The sequence below is a fragment of the Alosa sapidissima genome, chromosome 11, assembly GCF_018492685.1.
Source record: "Alosa sapidissima isolate fAloSap1 chromosome 11, fAloSap1.pri, whole genome shotgun sequence".
Taxonomy (NCBI): Eukaryota; Metazoa; Chordata; class Actinopteri; order Clupeiformes; family Clupeidae; genus Alosa; species Alosa sapidissima.
The window spans coordinates 21,249,644-21,274,288 of NC_055967.1; the positions used below are offsets into that span (position 1 = coordinate 21,249,644).

General features: G+C 44.9%; 1 protein-coding gene across 2 annotated transcripts; it reads right to left on the reverse strand.

The window, feature by feature from the left end:
- Nucleotides 1–292: 292 nt before the first annotated feature.
- prickle1a (prickle homolog 1a) lies at nucleotides 293–24,354 on the reverse strand. 2 transcript variants are annotated; one of them, XM_042111095.1, is made up of 8 exons: nucleotides 24,100–24,354; nucleotides 7,784–7,963; nucleotides 5,355–5,468; nucleotides 4,394–4,531; nucleotides 3,240–3,443; nucleotides 2,821–3,007; nucleotides 1,858–2,718; nucleotides 293–1,754 (listed from the first exon to the last, which is right to left on the reverse strand). In XM_042111095.1, the coding sequence occupies exons 2-8, from the start codon at nucleotides 7,952–7,954 to the stop codon at nucleotides 907–909; spliced, it is 2,523 nt and encodes an 840-aa protein (XP_041967029.1). In that variant the 5' UTR covers nucleotides 7,955–7,963; nucleotides 24,100–24,354; the 3' UTR covers nucleotides 293–906. The 2 variants fall into 2 exon arrangements, with proteins under 2 accessions (XP_041967029.1, XP_041967030.1); XM_042111096.1 differs by lacking the exon at nucleotides 24,100–24,354 and adding an exon at nucleotides 12,673–12,928.
- Nucleotides 24,355–24,645: the final 291 nt, after the last annotated feature.

Genomic DNA, 24,645 nt, shown 5'->3' on the forward strand with positions numbered 1-24,645 from the left:
TTTCAAAATATGGTCATGTTGAAAAGCAAAATAATCAAACTTTGTTTTGAAACCTACATAGCCTCAACACAAATACATGTTTGTGTGTAATGATATAATTTTATTATGAATTTATTTTATTAGCCTTCTTTTCCATGTTTTTTACATTTATAGAGATTATATGGATCTATTTGCAATATACCATTACCTATAAATACAACCCGACTAGGCCTGAGATAATACAAAGTTTTTGACCCCATTGATGGCCTTGGTACAAAAGAAACTCATACATGAAGATAGCATGGGTCAGAAGTAATGACCATATGTTACTTTATTATTTTTAAAACCCTGATTAACAAAAGCAGAACTCAAAACCATTACTGCAGGTCCAAAACTATTACTTGTAGCCAGAACATATAAAAACATCTTTTGAAACTCAGGGATATAAAAATATCAGTTTTACATCTTAACTTTACAGTATATACATTAATATTTGCACTGTTAAATAAGAATTTCAGTTTGTAAATGCTGTTTCATAAATATATTTTAAACCTGCCAATGATGCTTATTACTTATTAGTAAATGTCAACTGAAGTTGCATACTGAAATGCAAAAATGTTCTTAAAATGTGTTCATTGATACTCGCATTAATACATTGATACTCATACAAGGAAGTGAGGATAGGAGCAGGCTCTCCTACTTTACTATATGTACTCATACAAGGAGACATTTGGAATATGACATTTTCAGGTTTCCTACTTTTGTCAAACAGGGAGTTTAGTGTAAACACCGTTATAGAGCTCATCCAGGCCATCTCAAGTCCCCATCAACTTTAACATAAGGAAATCAATGCAGGTCTTTGAAAAGCGTAGTATTATACAGAGTGAAGAAAGCTGAAATAAAATAATAGAAGTTATAGTTGATGACCTATGAAATTATGCAATTTTTGCCCTTATGTCCCCTTTTCTTTTTGGATTTTGTTCTTGGGCCAAAGTTGGGAGACACTTGGCTGGGTAGATCATCAGCGTAGTAATGGTACCTGGGTTGCCTAGGCTGCGGAATTGGCTGGCCCAGGAAGAACCCTTCCTCCTCTGATTCGGATGAAGAAGAGGAGCAGGTGGAGCACCAGTCATCATCCTCAGCCCCATAGAGCCCCAGGAACCTTTCCACAGCTGGGTTCTGCAGACCATAGTCAGAGGCAGCATGGGCTTGGGACTGCTGTCCATACTGCTGTGGGTTTCCGTGCCTGTGGTGGTCCTCTCTGAAGTAGACGCGGGCCCTCTCTTTAGGGGGCATGTGCAAGGCGTTGTCTGATCGCGACTTGCGACTCCTGCGCCGCCTGTGTCGGTGATGATGCTGGTGTTGCCGCTGGTCTGGCTCCTCAAAGTGATACACGCGTCGGCGAGTCCGTTCACTCATCGGTGGCTGGCGCACCTCCAGCTCGCTGTAGCGTCCATTGTCCACCACGTCATCTGAGAATTTGACCTGCTGGGGCTTGGACTGCGATCGCGTCCTACGCAGCACAGGCAGGTGAGGCAGCTTGGGCCTCGCCTCTGGTAGTGGCACAACCTCTTCTTCCTGCTCTTCCTCCACTACCTCCTCTTGCTCCAGCTCGGAGGTCATGCTCTTGAGGGAGTTGGCGCTCCTGTGGAGCATGGAGGAATTGAGTGTTCCCATGTTGCTGGTTTTCTCACAGTCCTCTACTTCAAGTTCAGGAAAGTTTTGTAATGAGTAAAGTAGTGGGCGATCTTTGCTGTCACCATCAACAGAAGCTCCTGCAATTATCAAAAGATCAGTCAAAAAAGCTACTAAAGAACATGTAACATTTTTAGAAACACCAGTATAGGAAATGCATTGAGCAGCAGTCTTAGATCTTACCTGTGATATTAGACAATGCCAAAGAGTCCATTGAGTCCCTCACACTCGCCGTGTTCTGCTTCAGTTCATCAGTAATGCACTCCAGAGAGTCGTTGTACCACTGCTTATCATTCCGCTTGAAGCCACTTGCACCATGCTCTTCCAAATCCAGCTCCTGGATCTTCCTGCTGCTTGCAGGGCCAGGGTGGCTGCCATAAGCCGAGTCTCCCAGGCCATCCTGGGACTGAGCCCAGTACATGTCCACCTGGTACTTCTTACTAGCCAGGCTCTGGCTGCTGCTGCCACCACCTGGCTTGGGTTCAGCCTTCGTTTTGACCTCAGACTCGTTCATCCACAGTTCTGTTGGCCTGGCGTCCTCCTGCTGCTGGAATACTCCGTGCTCTCCGAATTTGAGCAGGAGCTGGGTCATGTAGTCTTCATGCTCAGCCCACTCCTCATGGTCCTCAGGGGCCTCCTGCTCCTGCTCCTCCCTGTTCCCCCAGAAGTGGCCATCAGGGAAGCTGAGCTGAGACAGCTTGGTAGACAGCGTGTCCTCTGCGTTTCCAGAGAAACCTGGGAACTTGTAGTTGCCAGCAGGGGAGAAGAGCAGCGACTGTCGGCACTGGTCCGCTGAGCGGCTGCTCTTTCCCATGCGCACGCTGCGGCGGGATTCGCGAGACCGGGCCGACTGGAAGGCCGAGTCTGAGGAGTCCGAAGCGTGGACATCCTCTCCCATGCTGCAGGCCTTAGAGCAGTAAATCCGCCCCTGTCTCGGGAGGAAAGGACAGCCCAGCAAGGAAGTCTTGCACTGGGCACAGCTAAAACATGTCTCAGTTGCGTGCCAGTGGAGGCCATCATATGTCATCTGAGCATGGTCCACACCTGGAGTTGGGAGTAAGGGTATTGATTACAAACTGGTGGAATCTCTGTGGTACGCATACTCAATAGGTAGAAGTCAACAAAGCACAGGCCAAGAGGACTTACCAATGTGCTCTCCGCATGCCTCACAGTACTCTGCGTAGAGAGACTCAAAGCAGCCACAGCAGTACGGCCGTCCATCCTTCATGATGTACCTCTGCCCACCCAGAATGGTCTCGCATTCGAAACAGGCAAAGTGCTTCATGTGCCAGTGGCGGCCCTCTGCCTCTGTGCATTCGTCAGCAAAGATGATCTAGGAGGGTGCAGAGTTTCAGTTAGATGGGACGATGGCAAAGCTTGTATTTCACAGATTTTGGAAAAACTGTCAACTCTCTGCAAAGTCTCACTCCAGTATCTCTAGTCTGTTATTAACTTCTCTGAAGACGCAACAAATATACTGAAAAAAAGACTTGGCTGAAACGAAGCCCTTAATTAGGCTTCGCTCTGTCATGGATGTTAGTGCCGAACAGTGGACGTAGACTCACCTCGTCACAAGCTGAGCATCGAGGCTTCAGCAATTCTGCATGATGACGACCACAATGGATCTTGCCCTCATGGTAGAAGTATATCAGGTCCACCAGGAGCTCATTGCAGGTTGAGCATGCGAAGCAGGCAGGGTGCCAGCAGAGTGCAGGCCCAGCTCTGGAGGCAAAAACGGTCATCTCACCACCATTGATACTTTCCCCACACTGTGAAGAAAAGAAAACCAGTCCATGAGAACCAGGAATCATATAAATCACTTAAATACTTGAATTTGATTGGTTGGTGCTGTGATTTGTGATTAGTTTGACAGTTCCTGTATCAGTATATGCGACCATGTTTTTCCCTCTTAAGTTCCCTGGCTGGCTATATCTCTCAACAGTAAATGATAGCAGGTCTACATGTGGCTTGGGAGAACGGCATGCTCCATGCCTCTATGCAACCACGGCTGGTACAAGATGACATCCACAGTCGTTTCCTGTCATTAAATATGGAGGCATCGCTGGAAACTGGGGTGTCATATGGCCACAACATTTCAGTGGCCCGCTGGTGAATAACGGTGGTGTTGTATCCCCTTCCATCTGTCTGGAGCCAAGGCAGTATGTGGCATCCCCTGTCAGAAGGAATTATGGCTGCAAGCTCTGTGGTCTGTTTTCCCTTATGTCTGTATGCCATGTGGGGACACAAGCTTGCCTGTTCGCTTGGATTCTACGACAATTGGACGACTAAAGAGGGTCAGAATGGCTATGAAATGAAAGGGAAGGCATGGACCTTTTACCCCATCAGTGAACTTTGGCCGCTTCAGAGGAATATGCTTTCATAGGGTTTAATGGTTTTTCCTCAGGCTGCTCTTCAGCCATTGTAAGAACTAACTGGATATTATTTTCTACTACATTAAGTATAGAATCAGCACAGAGTATAGATGATACTTTTGTTTGAATGAGAGAAGACAGGCTGTGTTGTTTTAGACATAGTCAGAAAAGAAATGGAGGGGATATGTTTATGAATGTGCCAGTCAAAAAGAGTAGATTTGGAACATCAGAATGGCATTGACAACATCAACATTGATTAACTTCTTATTTGAGCATTTAAGAACAGATTTATGCGTCATGTTCCCATCCTTTGTTTTAGAAGCTCAAGTAGTAAATCTGATACTCACATGATCACAAATGGCATGTACTACTGTCCTGGGCAGCATTTTGAGTGTCCCCCTCCCGAGCGCCTCCTTCTTGCGCTGCACGCTGAACATGTGCAGCTCCTTCTTCTCCTCCTCACTGAGGGACTGGCAGTAACGCACCTGGGAGAGATAAATAGAGGGGGAAGAGTGTTGGCTTTGTCAAACACATGAGAAAGTAGTCTTTTGGCACACAGACTGACAATGATCTCTCGCCACAAATCTGGGGTGAGGTCCATAACGACACGGCCTGACCTCAGTTTACACCACCTCCTGTTTTTCTGCTATTTAACAAACACCCTTCCTCTCCTCGCCCCCAACCCCACACTAAACACCAGCCAAAGCCTTAACGAGAGTGAAAGGGGCGTTTACACAAACTGGTTCCATGTTTAGAGTGAAATCAAGAGATGGATGACAGAAAAAGGGAAAAAAAAACAAGTGGAGATGTACAAGTGGGGCTGTCTTGCCACTCAGCCCCAGTAAACAGTGATGCCATACATTCACCCCCCCCCCCCCCCCCCCCACAACCCATCAGTTTAACATATACTGCCACATCAGCCTCTGCTTGTAAACTGATGTTATGCCAGGAATCTTCACACCACATGGCGAGCAGAGTCCTCCCCAGCAAACATCATAAAGTCAAGTCAAAAGAGTCTCATTCTTATGGTGCCGGCACCCATTGAGAAGGCAGATGAAAACAAAGATCCCCTCTGTGATGGCACCACCGGGAATGCTGTGGCCATTAAGCAGGCCTGAAAATCACAGGGTTTTACCAGTCGTAACAAAGCGTCCCACAGCCAGCACAGGTTCAAGGGTGTCTTTGAGGTCTTTGAGGGTGGGAAAAATGTTAGTGGGCTTGCAAATCCTTGCCCGTTACACTTTTACTAATGTGTGAGCCTGTTGTAGCATAGTTTTATGGTGCACCTTCTTCGGATTTTACTCATACCTCATTGTCGTGGGGAGGCAGTTGGTACAGGAGCTGCTTGATGCGGTATTTCTCTCCAGGGCTGTTCACGTAGGGAACCTTGTCCTCAGGCAGGCAGGAGAAATACAGCTGGACCTGTGGGAAGAGGTCAGAAACCTTCAGTTCTGTGGAGGCAAACGGCATGATGAAGTGTGTGCAAAAAACACCATGACTTGTGGCGGCAAAAAACATTGGAAGATAAAATTGAAATCGTCTATGTAATTTCCCACACAACTAACTTCAAAGCAAAGTCAAAAGGCAGCTCATGTCACACGAACATTGTTTAAATAAAGACCTTTCAGTAATGTCCAAAAATAGTTATACAATCATCCTATCACAACAAACATGCCTGGTCTCTTCAGCAGTTACCAGGAAGGTTGTGTGTGTGTGTGTGGGGGGGGGGACAAGCAGCCTTTAGTTGTCACTCTGACCAGAACAGAACTGCTTGCCTGGACTGCCCCGTTGGCTCTTTGACCCGAGTGCAGTGAGGGGAGAGTGCTTTACGAGCTCTGGTCATTACAGCCCTCAGATAAAGAGGCCGAATGTGCCTGTGAGTGGAGTGGAGTGTCCATCCATGCTGCAGCTAAGACAAGCTGCTGGAATGCCATTTAGTCTCTGACAATCAGGCATCGTCATAAATTATGCACATTTTCATGCAGCTATTAGCCCGGCCCCTCTCCGCCACTCCCTCAGGGCTGTGCTGACCCAGTCCCGGGTCTGGGTCTCACCCTTGCAATGATCACCCATAATGTGCAGAGGGGCAATCCAGGGAATGGCTGCTATAAAGACATAAGACTTTATTCCCTGCATTTTACACAAAGCACCCAGCATGTTCAGATTTTAGGGGTCTCCTGGTGCTCTGGCCCATCACCCTTGTTCACTGCAGCCCAGAGCGCTGCTGCTCAGGAGGGTGGGCTAAGAGAGAGCGAGGGCCTCCCCCATTGTTTTGGGAGAGTGCCACATCACAGCGCCTCCAGACACAAGCAGACTGTGTTTGCGGACTGGCCTGTAAACGAGGAGGAGGAGGGGGGAAAAAGACGTGGCTTGCAGTGCTTTAGTGCGCTGTTAGCCAGCGGTTGGTACTCGGCCTTCGAGGCTCAGAGTCTGCCAGCTCGTGATAATCACTCACAGACTTTCCATGAACGGGTTTGTAAATAGGAAAAAACACACATCCTGTGTGTGTGTGAGAGAGAGAGAGAGAAAGAGAGAGTGACTGGAGGGGGGGTGGCTCAGAGCTGCTCCATAAGAAAAAGAAAGGGATAGACACGGATTCCTATAAATTAGAACATGCCTTTCCAACAGAGTCATTCTCGCGCTGGCTGTGTAAATTGATAGCTATTGGAACCACGCTCTCACTGATGGATCTCATGTGCCAACTGTAAGGCTTTAATGTAATGTTCCAGATATTTGGCACAATATTTTATTTCCAACACCTCCCATAGAACAAGACGTACTCTATCCTCAAACTCTTGACACATAACTTGTATTTTTAGACGAGGCTTTTATCGTCTGTTTTGGGAGTAGTCCCAGGATTTCACAGAAATCAACACTTTGATCATTTAAAATCCACACGCATCTATGAAATGTTTTATACACTTCCAAGTCCTTTCCTGTTATACAGTGGACCACTAGGAATACTGATTAATGTTTTCAGCATGGGCTGGGCTGCCTATGACCGTTGGCTGTCAGATTTTCAATTGGTACATCTGGGGCTAAAATAGTCCATTCCGCATGGTAAAAAAAGTCACCATTCTCCTGTGACCTTTAACAATATTCTTATTGCAGCCTGTTAAAATTCACATGGTGGCAGAGTAAGTGTGTGAGTTAGTGTGACCTTCTCATAACCAACTATTTGAGGTTAAAAATAGTGTGTTGGCTTAATGACATCACCATTAGTGGGAGTAGCACTCCTGAGGACTTGGAAACAGAATCTGCTCAACTGAAATTAAAATGAATTACCATGCTAAATTCTGTGTCTAACAGAACAGAACTGAGTGTTTGAGTCATGGATACAGATTAATTTGACTAATTAAGGACATGTGTTAATCCACTGAACACATTGTTCAGTGTTATCTGTAGCATTAAAGGAAAACTCTGGCAATTTTTCAAATAGATCTCTGTTTCTTGAGGTCACCAAGTACTATTGGTACGAAACAAAATTAAACAAATCGGTGCTACCTAACAGCCTGATTTTAAAAATCTTTTTTCCCCTGAGCCATGTGAAAGTAGGCCAATGCATATTTTTAACACATTAGAACTCTATCTGTGGATTCTGTTTTCAAGCGTTGACTGGTCAAAGAAAAGAAATGCCCTATATAAGAAAAGTAATGCCCTATAAGAGTGCTATATTCTCACAAGAGTATTCACACACAGGAAGTGTAGGCAAGGGGAATGACGAGTTGTGACCTCACCTGCTCAGGACGCAGGCCTGGCGGCACCCAGGCGTACTCCTCCAGGGCGCAGCCGGAGTCGTCATCCGACGTGGAGCTCCGCTGGAAGCCAAAGGTGAGCTTGCTGACTTTCTGCTCCATGTCCAGTGGCCTCACGGCACCGTGGTAACCGGCTACGTTCTCCAGGTTCATCAGAGCGACCTACAGCGGCACAGCAAGTAAGAAAAACACATTGGTCAAATGTAAAGCAGCGCACACACACACACACACACACACACACACACACACACGCATACGCATGCACACAAACTCTGATGTATGCCTCAGGGCTGGGGCTGCATTGTCACCACCACTGGAAGCACAATTATCCATGCAAACCTGGCTCCTCCGCAGAGAGCCCTATAAAAAGGCTTGGCCTATAAAAAGATTGCCATTTTACTGTCATAGCCAGTGTGGCGATGCATCACCCAGAGGTCGTGCCTGATGTGGTTTTGGTGACACTCCCATGTTCCAGCACATTTACGCAGGGACATTTTGTCTAGTTTAACGGCAATTTAATACAGCCCTTTTTGTCATGATGGGATTCGTCAGGAATTTTTATTGGTCTTTCCTACTAAAATGGGAGTATTTTACAATACCTCCATATATTTTGTCTTTTTTGATATCCTATATCTCCCCTTCATCATGCATCATGTATAATTAGCACCATCCAGACTGTAGATTTCAAAGAAGTAAGAAAAATGCTTTTGGTTTTCTCTTCCAAAGAAGAGCATCCCCAGTACCACATAGCCTACCAGTGGAAGTGCAGGCCATGTGCAAATCCAGTCACATATGGAAAGTCTCTACAAGCAGATTCCCTCTGTCCCCCAGTGCACTGTGTGCCTGAGCCGTTGTTTTCTAACCTGCCAGAAAGACTCATGGTCAGGGCGCGGACAGAGGCCCATTCCTCTGCCTTTCATCTCCGGGGGCAGCTTCACAGGAGGGGCGCAGGGAAACAGGTGAGACTGGCCAGGGGAGTGCCCGGACATGGTCATCAGACCTTGACGCAATGCGGTGGTGGACACGGAGCACAGCGAGATCAAAGAGAGACACCCCCTCAGAAAACACACACACACATACACACACACTGACCCAGAGTATGGGGCCACACTTGAGATCAATGCTGCAGACCGGACTGGAATGAGGAGAAGCTGCTGTTCTCTCTGCCACTACGCAAATCACCCCTCACCCCTCCTGCACGGCTCAATCACCCAGGAGATTTATTTCATGCCCACCTTCTCATGACTGCAATAAAAAAAATTGACATCCATGTCCTTGCAGCCTCACCCAATTGATGGCCCTATATAATGTTGGCATCAAAGCCTGTGTTATGAGTTACCCCTTACTGTGGAAAGTGAGCGGATCAATAGAAGAGCCCCATGATGCATATTGGGGGAAATAGATTGCTGTCCAGTTGTGCTTGTTGCTCAAGGCTGTAGGCTTCTGACTGTGAGGCTTCAATGGAGAATGGGCATTGGCTCCCCCACCCATTTGCCCCCCCCCCCAGGGCCCGGCAGACAGCTGAAAAAACCAGCCACACTTGACTGCTGGCTTTGAAGAACACAGACAAGATGGTCAGGGCTTGAAAAATATCTTCCTTGGAATGTCGTCCATGCATTGGCTGCCTGAAAGTGTGGGTCATATACACACGCCACCCCTCTACACACACACACCAAAAAAAGAAAAACATGACAAGAGCAAACTGTTGACAGTGTCAGCTGTATCTGCTGCACCCTGTTCTGCGTTTGGTGACGAGTCTTTCTCGGATAGCCCCACATGCCATTGCCCTGCTGATGAATGATTAGCTGCCTCCCAGGAGACAGCTACTGGCTATTCATAAACTGGCCACTCAAGGACAGGCAACAGATTCAAGTCATATCACACCACCACCAAACCAACAACAACACCCAGTGTCCTCCATGGAGCACTCAGCTTTCAGCACATAGCAGAGAAATATGATAAATGCCCAAACAAAAATGTATTGTTATCAAGCCCTCACGAGAGAAACAGAGACTGACACCTTATGTGGAACTCTCTGACGTGTTCTCCATTGAGGAGTGACAGAAGACAGGGAGGCCTGCTCTATCAGGCAGCTGTTTACTTCTTCTGTCTGTTTTATCTGCTAAATGAGGCCTGTTATCTCGGCCACTGGTATTTAGAGCCCCCCAAAACCTGTCTTTAGATTGGGTCCCCAGCCAAAAGAAGAAGCTTCTTTTGTTGTATTCATGGTCATTCATGTGCTAACTACAACCCTGTTTTTAGGGTAAGTTTTTAGTACCAGCCAGTGTCTTTTTTTCTCTATTGCAACATACTTCCAAAGAATGTGAGCCAAAATGAATGTTGAATGAATGAAACTGAAACTGTCATAGGCTGGAACGTGTATCCAGTGCCACTGTGGTAGACACATTTCTTCAGCAGTTTTTATTTGGGGGGGGGGGTCTGAAAACTTTTTCTCGGAGAATACACAGATACAGTATTTCATCCTTGATATGCAGGCAGACCCACCAAGTTGAATTGAAGAATAAAGAACAGTCAGGGCCGACGCCCTTCCCTTGAACCACATCCTTAAGTATGCTAATTCTATCCAAAGCAGTTGTCCACAGCGTTTCCTCCATTTCCACATTCAATCAACATTACAAGAGATGGGAGACAGATTAGACGTGTTCTGTTGCAGTGTGGGGATATACTAGCAGCTGGACTGAATGAAAAACAAACATATATTTAATGATCTGTTGGCAACGATGATCGTGTAGGCCCTGCATGCAGGAAGGGAGGCTGGGGGCCAGTTCCTGTGTGTGTGTGTGTGTGTGTGTGTGTGTGTGTCCTCCCACACTGCTGTGAACCCCTGCTGTACTAAGTGTTTAACAGGCCCTCTCTTTTGTAGAGGTACTTGTTAACATGGCTTTTGGGAGCCTGAGATGCATATCTTTCAGGTCCACCCACAGTGGGCTTATAGACCCCAGTGAGGGGCAGAAGTGGGTGGGTGGGGGGTGGTCCAGGGGCCCTAGAGGGGGTAATCGGGTGATCAAGCCTGAGAACTAGCCCTAAATCATATGGTAATAGACCCTCTCAACAATGGAGATGCATTTACACAAAAGTATGGGAAAACGATGTTTTGTAACCTTGTTGGAGTGAGGATAGAGTGCGTGCAGACTCCTTTAGTTTAGCCCATAGTTCCTACTTCACTTTCCTACAGTTTCATCTGATTTGTTTAAGTAATACCTTCGGGGGGAAATCTGTCAAAGCTTAAACCACTTCATCTAATTTGTTTAAGTAAATCCTTTAGGGAGAAATCTGTCAGCAGTTGCGACGGATGAGCCTGTGTTCACCTTCACTAAGAAGAGTTGAACCCCTGGAGCACACACTAAATCAAAAGTGCCTTAGTATATAGGCATATGATATTTTCCTTAACCCATAAAGGTGTGGGTTTTTGAACATTCTAACATAAGATTCCTTTCCGCAACAATTGAAGGTTCTAAAATTCTATGTTGAATTCAGTGAACCCAGAAATTCTTTAGAACATTCATTTTCCAACATTCCCTTCACAACGGTGTGACGGTACACCTTTAAGAGTTAATTATAATCGAGTCCTTAGACAGCTACATACATTTGGTAGTACATCAGAATTCGGGAATTCTCCATACTGATTAGAAAACAGTTTCACAGCTTCAGCACAAGCCATATGAAAGCTCACAATTTTTAATGAGACGATTCTCACAGTGTGTATTTGAATGATGAGGCAAGATGTAGTGCTTCTGATGGTTACTGTTTTCATCAAAAGTGTTTTATGACATGTCTGAGCTACAGATGCCACAAGATTTCCTGTGGTGTTTCTGGCACATTTTGTGACATATCTGTTGCTTCTGTTGGAAGGAACCATTTTCATGCTAGATCTGCATTTAGACACGTTGGGCTTGTTTTGCTTGGAAGATAATTACGTAAAGCCAAAGGCTTGTTGGTGCTTCAAGAACACAGCACGGAGTAATGGCACAATTGTAATAGGACATTTGAACACAGGATCGGCAGAGCCAGCTTGCACAATTCATAATGGAGTCCATATGCTATTTTCCCCTACAGTGCATCCAAAAAACGTTGCAGACGCATATTGCCCAAAGCTTACAAGGTTTGACACAAAGGAAATGGAAAATTACTATTACAATATCATCAAAGCAAGACTAATGTGTGAGATGTATGTCTTATGTGTCTGCCGTGTGTGGCCAAAACTAAATATTTAATATCAGATCTTTCAAAGAGTCTGAACTCAAAGACATGGAATAGAAATACACAAAACAGAGAGGCCACATGTGACGACTCATTTGAGATAGATGAGCCTGTCTCAATGTGGAGAGGCAAGAGGCAGCATTTCGGCTGACCCTATCAGGGCCTCATCCATCATGGAGAGTATTATTCCAAGGCCAAATGGTCGTGAGGCTTTCCCCTGTGGAGCGAGGCAGCTTGAGAGAGACCACCTGCATTCATGGCCTGACACACATGTGCTGTCGGCAGACAGCTGACAAGCACCCTCTGGTCACAATCATCAGACCCATCCAGCTGAACCATACTGCCAGTGTGTTCATACACACACCTTCCTCAACACCCTGACACCTCTTAGACTCTACAAAGCTATGTTTAAACCACAGCTAATGAATTTGCACCCCTTAGTCATGTCAACCTGCATGATACAAAGTGATATCCAGCAACCTGAAAGTAAGCTTGCATCTATGGCTTTAGTTTGATAGGTTTGATATCACAAAGAATTTGCTTGGAAATATTTCCTAATAATGTTGCTTAGCGCAATACTTCTACAGTGATCAAACCAACACATTTGCTGCCCTGGACAAATTTCTCCAAACTCCAAAGACTTGTCTTACCTTACTGAGCAACAGACACCTGGCTGGCAAAAGTTTTGATGTGTCCTCTGTATGCTTCCAAGTCTCGGGGCTACATGTCTTTGGGCTTTATAGCAACCACATGTACGATTGTCTACATCCAAGACAGGCAATCTCCAATCCTTGGTCCAGAACTTTTGCATCCAAAGCTGTCAGCTTGACTACATCCCATATCAAAGGGAGAGAGTGTCACACGCTCTGGCGCCTATGCCTGTATGTCTGTGCCTATGTGTGTGTGTGGTGGGGAGCAGGTCAACCAGATGGCTGTTTCCTTTACTCTACTAGTCCCACAGTGTCAGCGCCAGCTCTGAGCCACTCCCCCCTGACCAGGGCTCAGCCAGTCAGGATGGGGCATTCACCCTTTGCGACCCAACCTATCGCACTTCAAACACTCTTCAAATGAGGTCCACCGGGGAGTCTGCCCCTCCTTAATAGCTCCAGTTTCTCTCCTGAAGTGAGCTTTCCTCAGAAACTCCCTTCTTCCTAAAAATGTTGGGTTCCCTCTCTTGACGTCTGCTGCTAGTTACTTAACAGCTCACACATGTCAGTCCATGTGTTACTATGCTACATGTAAATGGTGCCATCTTGCAGAAATCCTAAAAGTTTTGTGGCTGTAAAATGATTAAGTTGTGAACAATACAAAATGAACTGGGTTTCTTCTCACAGCAGTGATGCTGTCTTTATGCTTAAATCCCTCTGTTTTACATGGGTTGACCAGTGTAGTGAGAAGTGAATGTCAAAGGCCAGAATTAGTCTGTGCTCTCTTACAAGAGGCTGAATGGGTCTCATCTAAAGTCCATCCCTTACTTCCCAAGTCAACAATGATGTCAGCAGGTCCACACCACTGTGATGGAAGAATTGCCCCCCATGGAATCTTGAGCCCTGCTTAACATATGAATGAGACATGTCCCTATCCAAATCCACCACTTCCATGAGGAAGTTTCACTATCAACCTTGTGATTGTACGAGGAAATGTATGTTGCCTTCGGGGAAAATGAGTTTGAACTTTTTATACACCTTCCTGTGATTTACTCTCCACAGAAACCAGATTCCATTAGTCATCTTGAAGGCTTGAATCGCCACCCTGGGATTAAATGACAAATGCTGTTGGAATCATTGTGAGTCTGACAAAAGCTCCAGGCCAGACTTGGAACAAAACCTGCCTTTCTGTCCTGTGCCAAATCTGGTGCCCTAAGAAAAATGACCACAGGTCATCCATTGATGCTACAAAATAGATTGGAGGAGCCTTGGAAAAGAATCTTGTATTGCATGCATGCATCTGACTTGGCCTTGAGTTAAATTCTGCTCAAACAGAGCCAGCCATGCTTTCCATGTATAGAGCTGAGAGAGCAGAATGCCCCCAGAATTGGAAAGTAGAGGGACAGTTGACCTCATCCTCTCTCCCTCATTTCCTGTGGAATGTGAAAAAGGTGAAGGCCTTCCTGTTGTTTCAATAAACAAAGCTCAGAGTTTAGGCTCAGGTTGTGGCCACCGGAGCCCATGTCTCCTAAACGGGGGAGGAAGTTATGAAATCCAATCCCCCTTTCCTCAGGGTGGTCTTTATTGGTGACCCCAAACAATTCACTTTTCACAGCAAAGCTACAAGAGTACCATCATGCTGTGGACACTCTTAGCAAGGGTGCTTGTATGCTAGTATTAAGATTTACAGGAATTATCAATTAACCAGTATTTCACAGTGCCCTTTGTAACTCTGACTTCAACTATATATATTTTTAAAAAGCTGAAGTTTTGTATGTAATTTCGAACACATTAAAACTAGTATATGGGAAAAAGACAGAAGGAGTGAGTTTTTTCAGGTTTGTGAGGAGGTATGTGACAAAGCCATTGTTGCAGTCAAGGCCACAGAGTTCTATTCACAGCAGGCTCCAGGCTGAACTGCAGTCCTTTGTGCAAAGGCAGAGTTTGCCCCCTGTTACATTAGCAAGTCTTTAAGGGAGAAACAATTCCACATCCTGCAAGGGTGGGGTGCTTTCATGTGTTTTAAGGTAAGCATTGCAGAAAACAAAATGCTGTGGTGCCTACATGCCAAAATGAATGAGCAGAAAATACAAATTGTAGAGCAACAACTCAAGCTGGGTGCAAAACCTAAAATCCTGAAGATAGGGATGCCTTCCAATGGCTTTTTGTTATAGGTTGAGAGACAACATTTTTTAAATTCCCATTAGGTATGACTGGTAATGTGATGGGTTGGTACTTCAATCATACAAGGAAACCATTATTGTTAACTATGCCTGCTACTAGTTGCCAGTCATGGAGGGGGGGGGGGGGGGGGGGCATGAATGACGATACACTAAAGAGATTTGTGAAATGCATCACAGTGATCTAACAGGTTCTAATGGAAGGACAAAGACTCTTCAATTGACCATTGACACTAAACAATTTGTCCAACACCACTCAAATTCTCAAAGTACTTTAAAACAAACAATTCAGGTTAAACTACATTATTTTAACCCATCATTTACAGCTGTGCATCACACATTTAATAAAAAAGAAAGAGAAGTCATTAAGAAGAGGCTATTACATCCAAGTCTATCCAAATACACATCCACTAAAAGGGGATGGGAGTTTGGTTTGCTGGTGGCACACTAAAAGTGGAGAACTATTGTTAGAGAGGGGTCTTGTTTCACAGTTCAGGGTTCACTTGAGATACTTGTGAAATATAAAACAAGACAAGCCACATATCCCTGACCTCTGACCTTTTGTGAGCGCCCAGCGAATCGTAAATCTCTCCCCTGCTTTATGGCCCTCCACCGTCACGACTACAATGACCCCAACAGCACCTCACACCTGGCCCTCACCTCAACTGTAAAAGGAAGAATGAGAGAGGGCAAAAACCAAGGTTCTGACCCAACATGTCCCAACACCCCTGAGAGCTTGCCTGCCAACATGCTCCAACAGTTAAAGACCTGACCACTGTGGATAGCACTGGATTCTTGGACAATATAATCCCTCAGGCTCTTGGAGATCAGCAAAAAACAGACCTGCGAGGGCTCATCTCAAAATCCTCCCAGAAATAACATTTAATCAGAGCCTGGCTGGCCCAGTGATACGGTTCAGTTGTCACTGGTCAGTGGTCAAATGCAATCATTCCTAATAATAAGAATTACAGCCAGGAACAATTATTCAATAACAAAACTTCATTTTTTTCTGGCATGACTCGGATTCCTGCTCACGCATGGAGAATTGGCTGATCTACTGTAGTGTAACAACCTAATGGATTAAAGTACTTTCCTTATGTTGGGAGTGAACCATGGAAACAAGATGCACTGTAACAGCACTACGGAGGACTCTTCGTCGGAAGGTCAGAGTGCTGTATGCCCTTACATTGTATTGCTATTTACTACTGTCCCCAGCCTTTGTTGAGTGTAGCACCCAGTGATGAGAGCCATCTTATCATAAAAGTAGGGCTGTCTCAAGGCTTAAATGACTTGCCAATGGCCATTATCAGGGGGCAGCCACAACAAAAGGTGCAGTCATAAAGGACCATAAAACCCTATCACTACTGTAATAACAGCCCTTTACGCCTAAAAGAGGAAAAGGTCAACTGGTGGAGCTGACTCTGCATTGATATTGACTTAGGGAGATTGGAACTGACAAACTTAGGTCAGACAGTGTGGTGGTTACTGGTATAACCCTCAGATAACCCCTTAGACAATATCTCCCAAGGAAGACCAGCCTCAGCAGAATGTGAGCCACATACAGCTCTCCCCTGACAAACTTATGTCTAAACACAGAGCCAAATAATGAATAAGTAGGAAAACCACACTTGACCTTGCTTGAGGTCATTTCATCCTGCAGTGAATCTCACAAATCAGTTAAGGAGATGATCTATCATGCTATGACCATGGCTAAACCTTTGTTAGAAATAAAACAATCAATCACTATAATCAATTTATATTGGACCAATCACCAAACCAAATCACATGTTTCATTTGAATAAATCCAGAAGTAATGGGAATATTACATTGGCCTTTATTTGTTGTGGTGGAGGTATAGCTAACAAAAACTTGTGCATTTCACCTTAATTCTAATTAAATGTGAACTTATTATTAGGTTTGTGCGCTGTTTTGGCAGAGTTGGTATATTAGTATAACCTCTAAAAGCACATTACAGTGATTTAATACATGTTAAAGTGTTGCCTTATTTAGCAGTCAGTGGCTGATTTCTGTATGTGTTGCTTTTTTTGAAAGAAAAAATCTATTTAAAAGTATGTTAAACCATATAGTGAATCTTAACTTCAAGTGAAACACTATTGATAAGGATGTCTTGGTTAAATCATGGGATTTAGACATCGTATTTTACCCCTTATTTGACACCCACTTACTCAGTTGTAAAATCCAGACCTCATTGGGGACAATGGGAAGTGAAGCGTCAGAGCTCCCTGAGCAATTAAAAGAAGGAAGCTCTTTTACTGGCTGACACTATAACCCCACAAAGACTATGTGGCAGTCTACACATAGACTTGGCGAATGACCTCTTCAACTGTACACACTTACACACACACACACACACACACACACACACACACACACACACACACACACACACACACACACACACTCTCTTAGAGACATATACATGATTTCAAATCACTGTATACAAGCATATGTACTATAATACTGCATCTCGGTATGGTTAACTTATAAATAAATTGAACTGTAATGCTCACAATAGTGACGTATGTGATTTTGCCATTCCATTTAATGTTGTAATCAAACTCATATACAGAACTCCTTTGTACTGCAAACTTTTTAAACCTTTTTGTAAGTATTACAGACACATACATAATACCCAAACCAGATACTAATTCAGTTTAGTGGATTCTCATAAAGCGAAAATATTCAAGCACAGGGAAAGTCGATCCCCATAAAAAGACAGCACTTGACTCGGTGACACCCAATGGAGGATATATGTTTCTTTTAAATGCTTCAAGACAGAACCAAATGACTCAACAAATACATAACATCTGGCACTGTGTCTTTCCCTGCCTTGATCCTTGTTTCGACGATAAGTGCTATATCCAAGCATGTCAGGGAGACCATTTCCTGTTCGTGTTTCGCCCAGAGCGAAACTGGCACAGAGCTGTGTGGTTGTAGGTGGGTGTTAGTGCCTGGGAATCCAGTCTGTGGTGGGGCCAATAAAAATCAAGATGGCTCCTCCTGATTCCCACACATGGGAGTCTTACCTCCAGCCACAGGGCTTGGGGAGAAAAAAAAAGCAGGCCAATGCTGTTAGCCAATAGTACGAAACAGTTAAATGCTTCTCAGTCGGGATCCCACTAATCATTAACATTCCTGGTGAGGCACTGCACTACAGTGCTTTATAACTGGCTAATTAAACACATGCTCCAGTGGCATTTCACAGAGGGAACAGTCATCGGGGCAAGTGGGGATGCTTCATTTTAGCCCGGCTTAATTGGGCACAATTTAAGTCATTAGGGGTGGTGGTAAAGTCAAAAGAAAAAGAGGGAGAGAAAGACTAAAGTGGCTGAATTATACCGGGGGCCCCTAAGAGAAACATCCCTGACTCTGATGTTGGCCCCTCAGTCTTTTAATGTGGAAATGGATCGCAGGTATGCCCGCTGTAGAGCTGCGGGGAAAGCGCCCTCTCATGTGAGTCCAACAGCTCCGTGATTAGGACCATTTATCCTGACACGGACACAGGGGGGAGCAGACAGTCGCGTTGACCATGGCAATGGTCTGTGATGACCTTGCTTGCCAAGTAACCAGCTGTGATAGCCATTGTTGTCAAACAAAAAAGGGCCCCTTTTATTAGGCCTGTGGCTGATGGGCTCTTTTTTTTCCTGACTCAGGAACTTAACATCCATGCAACAGGCCGTGTTTCATAAACACAGCATCTTCTATCAGCCTTTGCCTATGCAGTAAAAACAACATTTATCCCTTGTATTAGATCAAGAGGCCCTGCTTACTACAACAACCACCTTAGATTTAAGTCACACGGTTAAAAAGTTAAAGCCACCCGTAACTAAAGGCAGACAGCAATCCAAAAAGACATGCTTTGGCTGATGAATCACAGTACACTTTGTGTTGACAAAATACAAACCAGAGCTATTACTGGCCAAACATCTTGGAGGGGCTTTTGTGGGAAGTGAATAGAAACCAGGCTGGGGCATCTGTTATCACCGAGAGCAGATTACACATACCATGCTACCCTACATCAGGCCTACTTTCAAACATCAGAGCCATGCTGCAACATCCCATCGTGGCATGTCTGTTAGTGTGTATGGTATGTGCTTGGATCAGTGTGTGTGTGTGTGTGTGTGTGTGTGTCTGTGTGTGTGTAATGATGATACGATGATGCCTGCAAGTGCACATCTGGTTGGCTGTCTCCTCGCCGCTGTTTTTCCTCATCCGCTGATCTCCAACAGGAAGGTGGTGCAGAAGCATTCCAAACACAAACAGCTCCCTTTGAACCTCGCGCTCTCCCCCTTCTCTCTGGGGGCTGCCATGTGGGCCGTGGCCAAACAGACTGGCCTTTGTCATCCCTCCGCACCATTGTGGGCCGTGGGGTTTGCTCTGCAAGCTATGTGTCGTCCGCTCGGCTCAGCTCTGCTCGTCTCGGTCAATATTGACCCACCTGTCCACCCAGCCTCGGGTCGACCATTGCTTGGACTGTAAAACCACATGAATCCACAGCATAGCGGAAGCCGGGAGTCCAAAAACAAAGACCAGCAATGACATAATACTCGCATGCTTTGAAGTGGCCGCAGTAAAGATACATTTGTTTGAATTGACCGGTCCTGTCCAACTGGTGAGGACAATCCAGATGTCGAGGCCTGAGCCTGAGGAACAGGCAATGCAGAGCGGGTCTTTACTTGTTTAGGTTCCCCCTCAGGTGTCCTAAGATGCCTTAGTATGCACCCAGGAAAAGAACATGTTTTTTGGTAGCATTCTTGTTCAAGATTGTTGCATCATTTTTTTTTCTTTTCACATCAAACTAATTTTCACATCGAACTTACAGTGCTGACTTGACAAATTTAGTGAATATCCTGAAATCTAAAACTTAGAATGTATACATTGCTCTTCCACTAGGAGAGAGGCACCACATTTCCACCTAACTGCTGAGAGAAATATCACCAGAAATATATTCTAATATACCTTAAGTCTATTTAACCCCAACATATTTACTTGGGGTGGTGGACAGTCAGTACTCAAGGAAGCAAACAGTGAGATCTATTGGTGAAACCTGACATTTTTACTGTGTTATGGCCGAGCTCCTGGCTCCATGTCCAAACATACCTGATTTCCACTGGGCTGTCCTTTATAAAGTGTGCTTGGTTATAGCCCAGCACGTGAGAAGTGGACGGTGCTATAAGCTGACTTTCACATGGAAATAGGCATTAAGGAATGTGATACTGGCGGTCGTGCGGTCGGTTTAAAGAAAAGTTACATATTCATTTTTTCGCTCTGCTGGACTTGACTGATGAATTTGGTTATGTTTGAAAATGAGAGCACATACAATACATTTGGGATTTGAGATCATTCTTGTTAAGAACAGAATGACTCAATAGTGGTACCAATTCTGTTACTATTTTTAGAAATTCTGACATCAGTCTTTACCAGAACAGCATATGTACAAATATGAATGTGTACAAAAAAAAAATCACACACTTTTTAAAAATAATTTGACATTTTAATCACATTACTCCGTGTGAAGAATTCAAGGAAATTGCTTGCATAGCCCTGTTCAGTGGACTCCTTAGGTGGTTGTATTTTGATTCCTTTTGACCTTTCCCATATCATCAGTCTGGCCTGACAGATCCCCCTCTGACAATCACAACATGTTGGCTGGAATGAGGAGCACAGGAAAGGGAGGGGCACACAAGTTTGGAGCACTTTGAGCCGGGGGTCCGGAAAGTGCTGGAGGATTCTTTTTCGGCGGATAGCTCGGGGTGTTTTATGGCTCACTGGAGGCCAGATGTTTACTTTTTTTGGTCTCTCCCTGATACTATGTAATTACAACTTTCACAGTAGTTGGTGTGATTCTTTTGCTGCTGTTTCCATATCCAAAAAGAAAGCCAAACAACCCCAGCACAAAAATCCTCCCTGAAATTTCCCTTTAACTTGTACAGCAAATTCACATCATCTTGTCCATCAAAAAAGAACTTGAGATTTATGTGGTTTTGAGTATAATAATGGATCATCATAAAAGTTACAGGAGCATTTTACATGCAGGTGTACATTTAAAAGTGTTGATAAAATTAATGCAGGAACAAAAACATATCATATATCATATGCGCTTTGCATGGCTGTGATCTGGAATATGTGTGAGTCTGCATATGATATGTTAGCGCTCTGTTGGGGATAGACTTCAGCTCCTCAGCTGCTGCCTTCAAGGGTCTACACATGTGTGGAGCATTCATCACCATGGTGGTCTGATGCTTAGCCACATTTATGCTGCGCAGCACTGGATTACCGCAGACCTGGTGTGACATTAAACTCGCCGCCAAGGATGTGTTCCAGCAGCATTAACTTTCAAGTGCTCGTAAACAGCCAAGGCTGGAAGCGCTAAATCACTGGCCACCTCTAATCAGCTGCAAATAATATGCCTCTTCCCCATGTGTTTTCAACATGGAGGTTCTCCCTGTCTCTCCTCGATGTTCAGTCATCCAGTTTCGAAGTTGGACAGCGCAGCGTGAAGAGAGACAGGCCCTGCATGCTCATAGCCTGACCACTGGTGATTACGCCACCAGCATCTGATGTTGGGTTTATTTTGTTCCCGGTTCAGTGACCACAGTGTAAGACCACGCCTGATGTTAAAGGGGGCCAAGCGTGGCGGCTGACGTGTGGAGGGAGTGACCACGTGCGCACACACACACACACACACAGACAAACACACACACACACACACAGACACACATAGACCACCATTTCGACAGGCCACATAGTACGGGGTCCTGCTGCAGCCCCACCGCAGAGAGGCATTTACGGGGCGATGAGCTCCAGGGCTCTCTGCTGGGCCGCCAGGCGGAAGTGCGCTGCCCGTCACAGGCACTCTTCATCTCTGCCATGAAAGACAGTGTTATTCCGAGAGGTCCGAGTGGAGTCTGGCTGGCTTCACTGCCATCCCCTACCCGCCCCCCCCCCCCCCAACAGCCTCATCCATCCACACACACACACACACACACACACACACTTCTTCTCTGGGTTGGCTTGAGCCCAGTCTTGGGATAAAAGCCTGCCAGAGTGTTTGGGTTTAGGGCGATTTACACGGCTGCTAGGTGATTAATTCTGGCTCCGCACAAACATGCCTCTGTGTGCGTCTTGTGGGTGCAAGGCCCTAAATCAACAGCGTATACATGCTGGTACTGCACTTACACTTTCATCACTCACATATGCACACACACACACATGCGTGTGCACCCCCTAACTCCCCCTCCACACACACACACACACACACATACACAGACATATATAGACAGACACACACACACACACACACAGCCTGCATGGCCCTTTGGCCCACAAGGACATGGGTTCCTCTGTTTATGTTCCCTGTCCAGCTTACTTTTTGTAATCTCGGTGAAGCCACACATGTCGCTGTAACATACACAAATGAACTCACACACAGCAATGATGTGCCGATGTGCATCCACTCGACAACTTGGCATATATATCAAACAAAACACATCTGCAATCAGGAGGGCTTATGCAAGAATTATCACTGTCCCGTGGCTGTTAAACAGCTGATAACATTTCAGGAGAACTGCTCTCAAATGTGGTCATGGCTATTCACCATTTGTTTGTTCATAGCCCCAGTCATAATCACAATCCAAAATGGACAATGTCACATTGTTATCAACTTTAAATATTACTTTAAAGAGATACGTTTAAGAATAAGTGTGTGTGCAATACGTGATATTTTTAAGCTGCAGAAAGGGAAACAAAATCCAAAGATCAGAATTTCCAAGAAATCTACATACATTTATTTAGCTTCCTTCTAACCAATATATCAGATAAGGTATCTCATTAAGCTCGTTAGTTTGCACAATATGAAGGAAACTACTCCTTCCTCCTTGCGTTTCAAGGTTGACTTCATACTCCACGTATGGCATCTTTCTCTACTCCAAACGAATGTGCGGATCACAAATAAGACCCTTGCAGCCACCAACATGTCCACTAGAGGGCATTACTATATAGGCTTCTCGTATGCTCAATCCTACACCATCTGACTCACTTAGACAGTCCCACCTTTTCCCTGAACAATTGCTTGTCATGAAGTCGTGAGCAGTTTGACACTGTCTTGAAAGTTATACCACAAAATAGAACGGACACATGGGAGGCTCCAAATAAAGGGCCCAGTTTATGGGGGGTAAATAATCAACCCTGGATCAAATCCCCAAACTCCTTTAAATGTAGATGTGCATAGGCTCAATCATGTAAAGTGACCATACAGTAAAGAGCCCTTAAGAGACTGAATCTGATTTGCGGTTTCTCACTTCCCTAGTCTACAGCCTCCGCGTTGCTGCACTGGGACTTGCAGAGCGTCAGAGCAACAATGTTCTTTCTCCTGTCTCTTCAGCTGCGACTGTAGTGACAGATTTTGGGCCGGTGGTATGGACATATACCATTCAGCGAACAGGCTTAGCTATTCTCCTATTCATTGTATTCAGAGGGCTTTTAATGAGTCATAATGGATCATTGATGCGTTTTCCTTCACACCCTGACTAAAGGTTAAAATAGGCTAAAGGTTGAAACAAAAACATTATAGGCCTATTTACATCTGAAGTTTCATTGAGTCCTCATGAGGAACAGTTACTGAAAAGTTGAAGTTGAAATCAAATTGTTGCTTTGTTTGTCTGTGGTTTCGCCTATTGTAATGGTCGTCGTACATTCGTCGTAAGAATATGAAGTTTACTTTAAAGTGAATAAAAATCCTCACAAGGGACCGATACACGTATGTGAAGACTCGAGGTTGGTACACGACAGACAGACAGCAAACTCGCTGCGCCGACCAGTTGTCACCAAAGTGACAGGCAACAGCTGAGTCCATACATCTGGAACCCTGGGCAGCGGCACTGCATTGCCTACACCCGATATGCTCTAACACCCAGTTTGAAGTTACCCACAGAAGAAAATCTTCTTTCATTTAGCCTATTTACCCCAAATGAATCCTGTGACTTTCCATTTGAATTATCATACAAATTGGAGAGACAACACACATTCTCGGATTTAAATAAATCAATGCATGAAGTTGTGGGAAAAGTTGGTAGGCTAATAGTAGAATACTTTTGTTGATAGCCTACTAACCAGCAATATCACACAAATTCGTTAAAACTGCGTAGTAACTTATTCAAAACCCAGCTAAACCCTGATACTGATGAAAACATGTCATAACAACACTATCAAAGATGAACTGTAAACTCACCTATTATGTCTTGTTTCTCGGCGGCAGTCAAAGTATCCCGAGCCAGATATTCCTTTAATTGAAGACGCAGTTTACTTTGGGTCTCATTTGACTTATACGTGTCCACGAAGTCAAGATAAACGTGTCTGTCTCCTCGGAGCAATTATAATCGATATCAAAATCGGCTGAATGTAGGACATGGCATGCTTGAATGACACCAAAACACAGACAACTTCAGATGTCACTGAATTCATGAGTATACAACTCGCCAGTGGTCCCGGGGCTTTACGCACACTGAAATGACATTAACATTGCTCCCAGCCTATTGGTTTAAACATGCAACCCCCCCCCCCCCCCCCCCCCCCACTCCGCGGAGTCCGCGCAAGAGAGAGAAAGAGAGACGCACACATTTTTGTCGTTCAGAATAGGCAGAAATGTTGACGTTTTCGTAACGCTGTATGCAAAAAGAGTGGATAGATGTGGGCTAAATACCTTTCCATAGGACTTAGCGTGGTCACTTTCCATATATTTTTTTTTTATTGGAGGACGATGCAAATAAGTGATAAA

Bases quoted from the DNA above. Each gene is read 5' to 3' on its own strand.
- prickle1a (XM_042111095.1), bottom strand. From the start codon at position 7,954: ATGAACCTGGAGAACGTAGCCGGTTACCACGGTGCCGTGAGGCCACTG. The intron at 2,719-2,820 runs GTAAGTCCTCTT...TCCCAACTCCAG, and splicing joins GGCATGCGGAGAGCACATTG to GTGTGGACCATGCTCAGATG. The intron at 1,755-1,857 runs GTAAGATCTAAG...TGATAATTGCAG, and splicing joins GGCATTGTCTAATATCACAG to GAGCTTCTGTTGATGGTGAC.